We start from the raw sequence: 11,800 nt of genomic DNA, 5'->3' as shown, positions 1-11,800 counted from the left end.
GGGGCTTGGCAAAGCCGCACAGACCTGACCGAGGGTCTGTCCTTCGGTTGGGAGCTCGGCCAGAGACGAACGGAACTGGCCAAAAGTCCCTCCCTCGGCAGGGGGCTCGGTAGAGCCGAATGGTGCTGACCGATCGGCAGGGGGCTCAGCAAAGTCGATCCGAAGCGGTCAAAGGTCCCTCTCGATCGACCCCAAACCTTGGACACTGGTAATGCCAAGGCCGAAGGAACAAGTCAACCAAAGAAGATGGTTACTCCCACAGGAAGAAGCTCCTAGTGGGAGTAAGGGGGCTCCTGATATAGCCAAAATAACCCCTCGGTGGGGGCCATGACACGTGTCGCCTCTGAGACACGTGTCCACCGCCAGACGAAGGTTCCAAGAGACCACTCACACTCGAGCACGCGCAATCATCGAGGCACGCCCGCAGAATCATGCGGGATCACGTCGTCTGCATGAGGGGAATATTCCCCCCAGAAGGTTGGACGTATTCGAGTAGGACTCTAAGAAGGCCGAAGGGGGAAAAACCCTAAGGCCAAAGAGCTATATAAGAAGGCACGGAAGAAAGGGGAAGGTAAGCTCTAACACCCTCACCATTACTCCCTTATTGAACTGTGCGGCCGACCCTGACTTGAGCGTCGGAGGACTAACCCCAGACAAAGTTCCGGGCCTCCGTCGTCTGTGTTTGTGTAGGTTGGACTAGCGGGGTTTTTGGCAGCAACAGTTATAAGATGAAAAATCTTCTGTGCCGTCCAACCATATTCTGGGAACCGCAGTTCAATCCTAATTAATTGAATCTGCACAACATTAGAAGAAATTGTGAGAATGCCATGGTAAGCTCTGTCGACCACTCAAACATCTAAAAACTATAAAGGGTTCTACTTTGTAAAGCTCTAGACATCCACAAATTGTAGTAGCAGAAGTGTTGCACCCAAGAAACGGAGAGGCGTTGAGGGCATACTCTCCCACATCGACTAAGGGGAAGAGATTTCGCTAGTTGATAATCTCTGGCACCCAACATAGCAGGTTTTAAAGCCGTTAGGGGTTCGCCCCAAAGCACACAATATCATAGCCTTGGGTGGGGTGAATGTCATGCCCAACAAACCGCCCATATCCGTTGAGCCCCGAAGGAAGTGGGGGATGGGGGATGGGGGATGGGGGGTGGCTCTTTAGTTACACAACCACTGTGGAGATTCGATATGAATCCTCTGTAGCGCGCAAGGGTGTGCTATACATAGTGTAGCGCGAAACGGGAGAATGACATGTGGAGATTCCATTATCATGTGGCTTGATCCGATGCTGCCTTAGAAAGCGATAAACACCTGCGAACTACTTTATATCCCATATAAAAATGGAAAAACCGTTTTCAATTCCGACTTTCTTCCCACAAACTCGCAGTTGCCGCTGCCGACTTTCCCAGTAACATCTGCGAGGTGTGGTTTATTCAGGATGACTAGAGCCGGAATTTGTAGGATGTCAGTGGGATGATGCACAATTTTCAAACATAAATTGACTCACACATGGGATGATGCTAGAAACAGGGAAAGCGGCCTTCAGAATCAGCAGAACATAATCCTCCAATTTGATTGATTCATTTCTTTATAACCCAGTCTAAAATTATTCCTAAAAATTGACTTCAACAAAGCTACCGACGATTAGTTGTCGGAATAATTTTCGATGGTATCTCGCACGCACACTGACAAGACACGAGAGTACCTCTTCCATTCGTTCAGAGGGAAACGTTGATGGCTCCTCCTTCAAAATTTCCCAGTCCCTCAGGCAGAGAAAACGAAGAAACAAAGACCACTCGATGACGGTAAGAAGTCCGGTCTTTATCGCTGCAAGACAGTCCCTGCCATAGCAGTTGTGCGAGGCCTTAGGCAGCACCAAACCCAAATGCAGAAACCCCAGTTGGCTTCCAATTCCATCATCATCAGGCAATCCATCTTCTTCCTCATCATCTATCTCTGGGTGTGCTAATCTATTCCTTCAATCGAGACTTTCTCGGGCCTTGGAGAACCATCCCGCCATCGACCCCCTCTAGTTCTGCATCGTCACCATGTGCACGGTACAGCGACATTGCCCTTTACCTCAATCTTCTCTGTATCCTACTCGCCCTCTTCTCAAGGAGATTGCAGCAACGGTGATCATCAATATTATGCACCTCGCTGGTTCTAGGGAGAAATCGTCGACGGCAATGGCGAAATAGTGGGATGAAAGTTGGAGTGGGAAAGGGTTTCTCCATTTTGTTATGGGATAAGGTAGATCGCATTTGTATATTGTTTTCTAAGGTAGCATCGTACTCGACCACACGATCATGGAACTTCCATGTGTCACTCTTCCCTTCCGCGCTACAAGGATCCGAATCCCATCGAGTAGTAGGGGAAGATACTTGGCTAGTTGATCACCAGAAAAATTGAAACAAAAACCGCAACTGAGGCTCTAAGACACTAACGAAGACCAAAATTCAAAACCTCACCACAAACCAAAACGAACTCAATCAATGTAAATGAGGGAAAGGACCAAGGTGGCAAACCAGAGCAACGGTGGAGAGGAGGGCATAAGCAGCGGAGAGGGAGAAGAAGATCCCATGCTGCCAACCAATGAAATCGTTTATAACGTTCCACCAAGCCAAGGCTCCAAGCTCCGTAGAGGACATTCTCTTCAATTTTCCTTCTCTGAACTTCTAAACGAAGCTCTGCAAAATCCAAAAAAAAGAGAAAACAACAAACAAACAAACAAACAAAAACAAAAGCAGAGCTCAGAATCTAAGGAAGAAGTCAGAAACACCAACAAAAACTAGAGAACAATAAGAAGAAGAAAGAGTATCAAAATACGAAAGAGAAAGAGGAGGAGATACTCATCAGCCTACCAGACGGTCTAACAGAGAGAGAGAGAGAGAGAGACAGAGAAGGAGAAGGAGAAGGAGAAGGAGAAGGAGAAGGAGAAGGGTGCTTGGGCTAATGGGCTAAAAGAGAGTTGAAACTGAAAAAACATAAAAACTGAAGACAGATAGGTGGAGAAGAAGCATGAAAGACAAGTTTTGGATACAAAGCACCCAAACAAAGGGATGGAGCCGAACCAGCCATTGACTAGATGATTTTCCTCGCTAGAGCCGCCGATTTGCATTGGCGATTTCACACCATGTAGCGTAGGGGTGTTAATTCCAAGTCTACACCGATAGGTCCAATCGAATCCGACAAGTTTATGGCTCGACATTCATTAGCTAGATTAATGAACGTGTCATATAAATAGGTAGTTGACGGTGCAACCATCTAGTCCGATAGGCATTCGATCGGCCTGATACATTTGTAAGCCCGATTTGATTTGACTCTTTTAAGCCCGAGCTAACCCGACCCTTTTAATACTACTTATATATTTTTATATTTTTTTAATACTATTTGTATTTAGTGCTTAGGCTATGTAATATGTATAGTTGAGATGTTAGTGGTTGTTATCTAAACATCCTTCTTTTTTATGCATAATTTAATTGATTTGAGTTTTGTGGGTTAAAGATCGAGTACCTTAGTAACTTATTTGTTTTACCCATCTTTGGCTTAATCCATATTAACTATGGGATCTTTCTTTTTATGTCAATCATTGTTTCATTCTATTGGTATTATTTTTCAAGCACATTTAAGAGACTAATTTTAAAGAGGATCCGTTTAAAGCCCATTTAAAATTGAATAGATTATAGTCTATTTAAGATATGATTAAGACCTATTTTTGGCAGGTCGATTAAAGCCTGAGACCAACCATCCTGATTATTAACAGTACCATGCCCATGCTAGCGAAGCCCGTTTAGATAAACGGGCATTCACAGTGCAATTCTATAAATTGATCAAGCTTGACTAGACCCCGGTTAAGACCGAATCTACCCAACCGCTTGACACCCCCGATGTGGCTTTCCAATGGAGCTAGCTGTGGCGAGCGATCTGCCATCCTGGGTAGTTGCGAAACACGCAATACTCGAGTTATGACTCATTAGCCATGAAGAACTTTGTTCGCTTTGACCCATAAGGCTCAACCATAATAATCTGACCCTTCAGCAGTCTTGAGCAAAACATAGTTCTCTGGTTCACTCTCTGTTTTGTAACTTATAATGGAGGAAGTGAAGCAGGTAGATTGGTTCTATAAACCAAACCTGACCTTAGTTATGACTCGGTATTACAGCTGCTCAACGCAGTTCGATTAAATCGGTTAGAATCGCCCGGATCTTGATTGGCATCAACCAAGTCCAAGACCAATCCCTGATATCGATCCACTGGTAAGGTATAAGAATAAAATGGTTCAAATATGAATCGATACTGATCCAATCCTTATCAATATCCATTAAGACTGATCCCAAGTTTTAAAACCCTAAGAAGAATGAACACAATGACTCATGGAAGTAGACATGTAGTTCACGTTATTGGCATCGGTAGGACTCACCGTTGATATCTATATCAATATCAATATTCATAATAGGTTATATTAGGCTTTATTGGTCCGATTCAAAATCAGAGCTCTAATTATCAAATAGGTCGATGCATATCGATCAAGTATGAGCATTGATCATGGGGGATATTAATATAAATTGGTCGACATGGCCAATTTGATATTGATAACTAGAATCATGCTCCCCTTTTCTATCGTTGAAGTGAAAACTATTTCTATTTAATGCAATCCAATTGACAATAGTGGAGTGGAGATTTTTCTTCATCACTTCGTCATGGGTGTAGAAAAACTTGGTCTAATATTTTTATCACCTATAGAGATGTTGTCCCAAGTAGAGAAAATTTTCCATCCCCCAGGATAAAGAGATTCTATCCACCATGATGTGACATTATTTGGATTTTTTTGTAGTTGAGTTTCATCATTAAACATTTTATCATAGCTCAAACCCTCCGCCCCTATTTTTCAATCAATCCAAAGGTGGCTTAGGATGCTAGTTTCAATTCATTAGAATTAATTAAAATAAATAAATAAATGAAACCTAAATTTTATTTGAATAGTCTTTTTAAAGTGAGAGAATGTTATCCAATCATGTGCCCCTCCACCCAAAAACATGGGCACTAAATGATCACATCACTCCCCCTTTGGATGCCTGGGAGTGTACTTTTATTAGTCTCATGTGAATACAAGCCACACGATCAATAAGCATTATTTTATTTATTTTTTTAGAGAAAAAAAAATTATAAAGGAGGTGAGTAAATATGGAAGGGATTTTTTTCGCTTGAAAAAAAGAAAAAATTGAATATGAAAGGGCACTTTCGTCAATCCGAACCATATGCTAACATTAGGACCGTCCTTACACACTCATTGTGTGACACCCATCCAAGGAAAACGGATGTCAATTTCTTTCATTATTCTCTCTAGATAAACATGTGGAAAAAAAATATAATTATTTTAGTTTATAAGTTAAACAAAAAAATAAGATCAAAGTAAATAAAATATTCAGTTGTCATTTTTTTTTATTTAACAAATCAACATCAATCCCCTTCTCCAAACATTTTCTCTCATAGACTCATTCAATGATTTTAGCCTTGAGGTATTGGGATCGGACCATCTAATATGAGTGATCATTAAATGAAAAAAAAAGGGAACGCTATTTGCTAGTGTGTATATATATAAGCCACAACATAGTAGATGCAAAAAGATCGCACTACCCATACTGAAAATATTCACGCAAGCCCTTCCAATGACCATGGGCACTAGTGTGTATGTGCACTATTAGGTAGCATTCTCTCGTCCAATAGAAAAATGTGCTATTTATAAAATAAAAATCAGAAAAATATCTCCTTACCTTTAAAAACAAAAGGTAATATAGAAATTAGAGGCAAGATATTGATGTTTGTGGCTGAGTCCAAGATATTAGGAGGCTCAATGGTGAAATGCGATCACAATAGCACTTGACCGATGGTGAGATGCATGAGATGAAAAAAGGACTAAATTGAGGGTGTGAGATTGAAGAGAATAATGTGGTTTGTTAAAAAAAAAAAGGGAAAAAGCTCTCTGAGTGGGCGTACTACATACCCTCTCATGTGGATTATTATATTACTTAATTTTTAATAAAATAATTGTGAGATGGTGTAAACTACCCTACTTACTCAGGAAAACCTTCTCTCACAAAAAAAAAAAAAAATGTAAATGAATATTTTATTTACGTTGGTGAATATTTTTCCTTATGCTTATTGAGAGGAAATAATAAAAGAGATAAACTGACAGGCCAGGGCTCTAAAGTTGGAAGATAACGACCTTTTCCCCTTCGTTTTTTTTTTGGGACAGGTTTCACACAATGAGTGTGTTAGGATGTTATCTAAGGTATTTGTATTACGACCTGATCCGGCCTCGATTATCAGAACTTTAGTTTTGGCATGAGCCCACACGTATTTTTTTTTTCGGTGAAAGAGCCCCACATGTATTACTGCACTTTTTTGTGTGAGTTTTCTATCGTGTGTTTTATGTATGTTAGAAACTATCATAAAAATAAAAAATAAAATAAAAAGTCTGGGATTGAGAACTTGGCTGGTCCCACCAGTTTTCTACATGGGTCCCGTCACTTTGCACCTATGTGCACACTGCATGCTTAGATAATGCTCACATGTCTTACTCATCACCATTATATGTCCAGTTAGTTGGACATGTTAAAAAGAATATTTTTGGAAGAAAAATAAAAGGTGTCAAGCCCTGCTTGTACGTGCTCACGATGCACTCCGGACAAGCTAGGGTGTCCTCCTCTATAGACCAATGCCCTTCCTTAGGGCTCAAATCTGCCCTAGTTTGCCGTAAGTTTGAACAGGGTCTCAATTGAATTTCAGTCCATATGGTGGATTAGGGTTACAAATTTGAGGCTCGAGGTCGAGTTGTGTTGGGCTTGGGTTGAGATTTTAATCGAATCCAACCAAACCCTGTATATTAAGTGCATAACAATATAAATATATTAATAACTATAAATGGGTATTTATAGAAAAAAGTATGCAAATAATCTTTCATTTTCCACTATCTACATGTATATGAAAAATTGGTCTTTACAATATATCAAGATCAAGCAACCAAATATAACCAATAGTATTTACACATACACACACACACACACACACACAAAAAGTAACCAATAGTACTGGGCTGGGTTGGGTTAGTTTGGTTAGGCTAAGCTCAGCCCAATTAGGGTCCATTAGGGATGGATGGGGTTAGGCTAAGCCCGACAGCATTGGGCTAGGGCTGAGATAGTTTGGATTGGGCTAGGGTTGGGTTAAGAGACCTTAGGTTTGGGTGAGGGTTTTAAAAATCCAGCCCAACCCGGGCCATTGACACCCCTACCCTTCCTTAAACTGCCACACAAACATGGTCAACAATTAATAGGAAAAGGGTTTCCATGATGTCCATGTATTAATTCAGACATATTGGAAGGAAGCCCCGGTTACAAATCATAAATATGGAGTTTTAGAAGATGGAGAGGATGTGGGTCCTCATTTTTTGTGAGAGGATGAGAGACAGAAATCACACACAAATGACGTGTGGATCTTTGCCAATATGAAGAACACTGCCATGGCGGCTCTGTGGAGGGCTACTTATACTACTAATCATAGGCCATATATATATATATATATATATCATCATCATAATCAAATAAAAAAAAAAAAAATCATCAAATAACCTTATCTCTAATTGTCTTATTGGAGTGCGGATGAGGATTAAACAACCGTATTTCATTTCAAAATGGACTGCTAAAAAACATTGCACCAACATCAAATAACCTTATCACTAATTATTTTATGGGAGACCCAGAAATAAAACAACACACCCTCTTATAATTCTCATGTTGCAGTGAGGTAAGACAGAAATTTTGTGGATGGTTCGATCCAAGGTAATTTTCTCACGCATCAAGTTTAAGCATAATCTGAGTTTACTAAGTGGCAAAACAAGGTACTGAAAGAATAAAGAAATAACAAAGGACGACGTCATTGTAGTGAATGGGCATACATAGGAGGATATATGCCTACATATGAAAGGACATGTTAGAATCTCAATTTTTTTTATTTGATATAGGGAAAAAAAACTATGTTCAGAAATGTAGCCTACATCAACATTCTCATGAATCTCTCTCTCTCTCCTTCCCATGTGAAAAAATATCTCAACCCCTTATTTGAGGGAAAAGAGATATAGACACAAGGAGTGATGCCGTACTTAGGCCACAGTCCCAGACAAAGTTCTTTTTCCTCGTATCAAAATCATAATGGAGATTCAACATATCCTCTCATATGTTTCATCATCCATTATGTAGACTAGACTAAGGACTTGCTGCAACCAAAAGAATGAAAGGAGAAGGGGGGGGGGGGCACGAGGAGGTAGGGCTGGTTCTGATTTGACCGATACAACTTTGCCCTACTGTATCCTGCCAACTACGAAGAGTCAAAGTCAACTGAAGAGTGCAGCCAAATTTAGTTGGTTGTTACTAGGTCTTAGAGTCAAATCCCTCATTCACTTTCTTCTTCTTTTTTATCCTCTTCTTCGAACAATAAGAGTGTTAATTGGTTTGATTTCGATTTAAATGATTCAGTTTGATTCATAATATTATTGAAAAAAAAAATCCAATCAATTTAATCAGTTCAATCAGATTCCAAATCAAAATCGATTTCGGGTTAAAGTGGTTTTGGTTGTACCATTTATTATCGGTTTGGTTTTGGCTTATTGTTGGTTTTCTGGTATATGATCTGCAATTGACTTTATTTGGTTCATAACCGGTTTAATGGTTTAATAACTTTTATTCAATTGATAATCTGTTTTATTTGGTTAAAAACTGATGATTTATCGATTGAAAATCAAACAAATTTTTTTTTATCCTACAAGTCAAGTCAATCATAGCCTTATCCCAACTAAATAGGGTTGATTATATGGATCCGATAAGGGAATCAGAAAAATAAAGAAACACAAAAGAGAAATAAAGAAAAAAGGAGATTAGAGAAAAATGTAAAGTAATAGTGAAAGACGCATCATGGGAACATCCCCTATGAAGGGTCTGCAACACAAGTATGTCCTTGTCCTCCATAAAACCCTATCCGAAGTCATACTAGAATCAAGTCCTATCATATGCATATAATTTTGTATTACATCGTCAATAGTCTTCTTAGGCCTGCCCGTACCTCTTCTGACTCCCTCCATTTGAATTTGATCACTCTTCCTTACTATGTTATCTATAGGTCTCCGTTGACATGGTCATACTACCTCAATCGGCTCTCACGGAGCTTGTCCTGGATTGATGCAATCCCAAAATAGTTTCTAATACAATCATTGTTTATCCTATCTATGTAGGTCTTGCCGCAGCCCTCTCAGCATTTTTATCTCCGCTATTCAGTTTATTCAAAGTACTCTTCTTGACTGCCCAACACTCTACTCCATACGTCATAGCTAGTCGTATAACTATCCTATAGTAAAATTAAAATCAAAATCGAATCGAATAATAATTAGTTTACCTTTTCATGTTAAGTAGTTCGATTCAATTTCAATAAATGATTTGAAATTGACACCCTTACCCCATAAAACCATGCTCAAAACCATATATGGAATACCAGTGAAGAGGGGGTGAGGTTTCATTTTAAGTTTTGTACCATGGTGCAACATAGGATAAGGATTGACTGGGTAAGTAGCAAATGCTAATCAAATTTCAATAAGTATAAAGTAAGCAAATCACAAAAAGATTTTGATGAAGCTAGTCTTATAAAAATGATGAAGCACCTGACCCTGATGATCAGCTCAGAATGTTTGAACTCTGAGGTTTCCACAAATTTCATCCACCAACTACTCAACCCTGGGGAAAGGGAAACAGAAAGAATGGAGCTGATAAAATTTGGTATGAGATGAGATGGAACTATCTCATTTGATTATGATTTTATTTTTTTACTAAGAATTTGATTATGATTTTATTTTTTTACTAAGAATTTGATTATGATTTTATGAATAGAAAAAGGGCATTTTTATCCAATGTCTATGAAGAGCATGGATTTAAAGGGCGGTATTGGTATATGTTGATACTGATCCAGGTCTGATCGGATTGGTGGGTATCAGTCGATTTTGTCCTTGCTTTTTAGAAGAAAAAAAATACTAAATTGATCAGATCCAAATTGATCAAGGATCTAATATAGCCGAGATGAGACCAAAACTTGAAACCATGATGAAGAGACAAGGATAGAAAACTTAAAACAATGAGGTTACTTTCAAAAGTAGTACCAACATAATGTGATTAGGTAGATCCTTAAGAATGCAGCAGGTAAAATATGTTTTAGAGGCTTAAGGCCAAGTTATTTTAGATAAATTATATATTAAGAGTGGATCAGCTTCTTCTTATATTTATCTATTGTCTTTGTTCGAAAAAAAAAATAATTATGGATAACACAATGAGGGTGAGACCCCATCTCCCCACTAATCTCCCCCTTCCCTATTGTATGGCCATAATGAGCTGATGATGCCCGTTAACCATGACCTCAGGAAACTCAATCTTTTATTTATTTATTGTGTTATGGTGTTCCGGGCAAAACCATGTTTGCACTTTGGGTGGTGCAACCATATCGAGATGGGCCTGGCTTATTTTAAAACCCAACCCAACCCAACCCTACATCCCCTTAGCTCAAACCAGATTCAAGCCAACATGAGGTCAGATTGGAAATATCGTGGACTCAGTCTAAACCCAGCTCTATTGGGCTCTACCCAACCCAATTAGTATCAGCCTGATTGGCCCTAGCAACCTTTATTTTTGTTATTTAGGCTAGGCAAAAGGCATCTGCTTTAATAAGAGAGGGTTCTCAAAACGGGTGTGGTTTCTACACTAGTGCAACGGCACTGGGAGCGTGTGTGCAAGATTAGAAGCATTGGCGGCATTTCACCCTCATTTGTGGGCGCAGGAGTCACACTGTCTTTTCGATTTCGATTGTGTTTTTTCATAGTTTTTTAAGGAAAAGGTTCTCTGAACACACGGGGAAGACGTGTTCTTCCACTCCCCCACCTTAGTGACCGTTAGATTCCTCTCTTTTCATCTGAGACATTCAATCAAGTATAGCTGCTATTGCAGCTCACTCAGTCCACCGCTTCTGGCCCACTGCACCCTCTCTCTCTCCTCCGTTTGCTGCTGCAAGCCATGCCGCTCATCTTCCCCTCCTCACCCCCTAAGGCCGTACTTTTCTCCCTCAGCCATTTCCTTTTCCTCCTCCGTGGTCTCTGTTGCAATCGTTCAAAGTTCAAGGCTTGGCCTCTGCAATCGTCCCTGTGGCAGGGAAGAACAAGAGAAGAATCAAGCTTTCTTCTTCTTCGATCATCTCCATCGCAGCAAGCACCAGCCACACCCCGGCCACCGCCATTTGTGCTCCCCCATCGCATACCGCCCCGTCAGCTGTCCCCATCTTTCAGCCGCTGCAATCGCCGCCCTCTTGCTCTATGCGCAAAACCGCTCCAATCCCCTCTGTGCACTCTCTGCCAGTCGCCCCAACCCACCAGACGGGAACGACACAATCAAGGGTAACTCTACTGTTATCATGCAACAACCCTGCTGCACATTTGTTCGTCGGTTGGAATAAGCTATTGGGGATTCAAAATTCAGTATTTGAAACTTGCAGGCACAACCGTCTAGTTACTTATAGATGGGTTTGTTTGGCCCTCTTGCTCTTTCTCTCCACATACACCATTTTCACGGGTCCAGATCATATCCGGAGGCAAAATCCTACACGGTGGGCGAGTCCTCCCCGTACTTGTTCTTGTGGGAGCGAGGAGAGAAATCTGGGTGTAGACAAGGATAGTGATGATATCTTTATTGTGGAAAATATTAACACAA

At 40.3% G+C, this 11,800-nt stretch overlaps 1 protein-coding gene across 3 annotated transcripts in view; it reads right to left on the bottom strand.

Annotated features, from left to right (window-relative positions):
• Positions 1 to 2,943, bottom strand: part of LOC122059728 (tobamovirus multiplication protein 1-like) — a 34,672-nt gene extending 31,729 nt beyond the window's left edge. Inside the window, exons 1-3 of one of the 3 annotated variants that reach the window (XM_042622742.1) lie at positions 2,870 to 2,943; positions 2,534 to 2,695; positions 726 to 794 (exon numbers count right to left, since the gene is read on the bottom strand). In XM_042622742.1, coding sequence (XP_042478676.1) covers positions 726 to 794; positions 2,534 to 2,656 — 192 coding nt within the window. In that variant the 5' untranslated portion in view covers positions 2,657 to 2,695; positions 2,870 to 2,943. Of the gene's footprint in view, positions 1 to 725; positions 795 to 958; positions 1,144 to 1,713; positions 2,414 to 2,533; positions 2,696 to 2,869 lie in introns of those variants that run through there. The other 2 variants (XM_042622744.1, XM_042622743.1) reach the window with 2 other exon arrangements.
• Positions 2,944 to 11,800: the final 8,857 nt, after the last annotated feature.

Source organism: Macadamia integrifolia, chromosome 13 (genome assembly GCF_013358625.1).
Source record: "Macadamia integrifolia cultivar HAES 741 chromosome 13, SCU_Mint_v3, whole genome shotgun sequence".
Classification (NCBI taxonomy): domain Eukaryota; kingdom Viridiplantae; phylum Streptophyta; class Magnoliopsida; order Proteales; family Proteaceae; genus Macadamia; species Macadamia integrifolia.
This window is presented reverse-complemented; position numbering and strand designations above follow the sequence as displayed.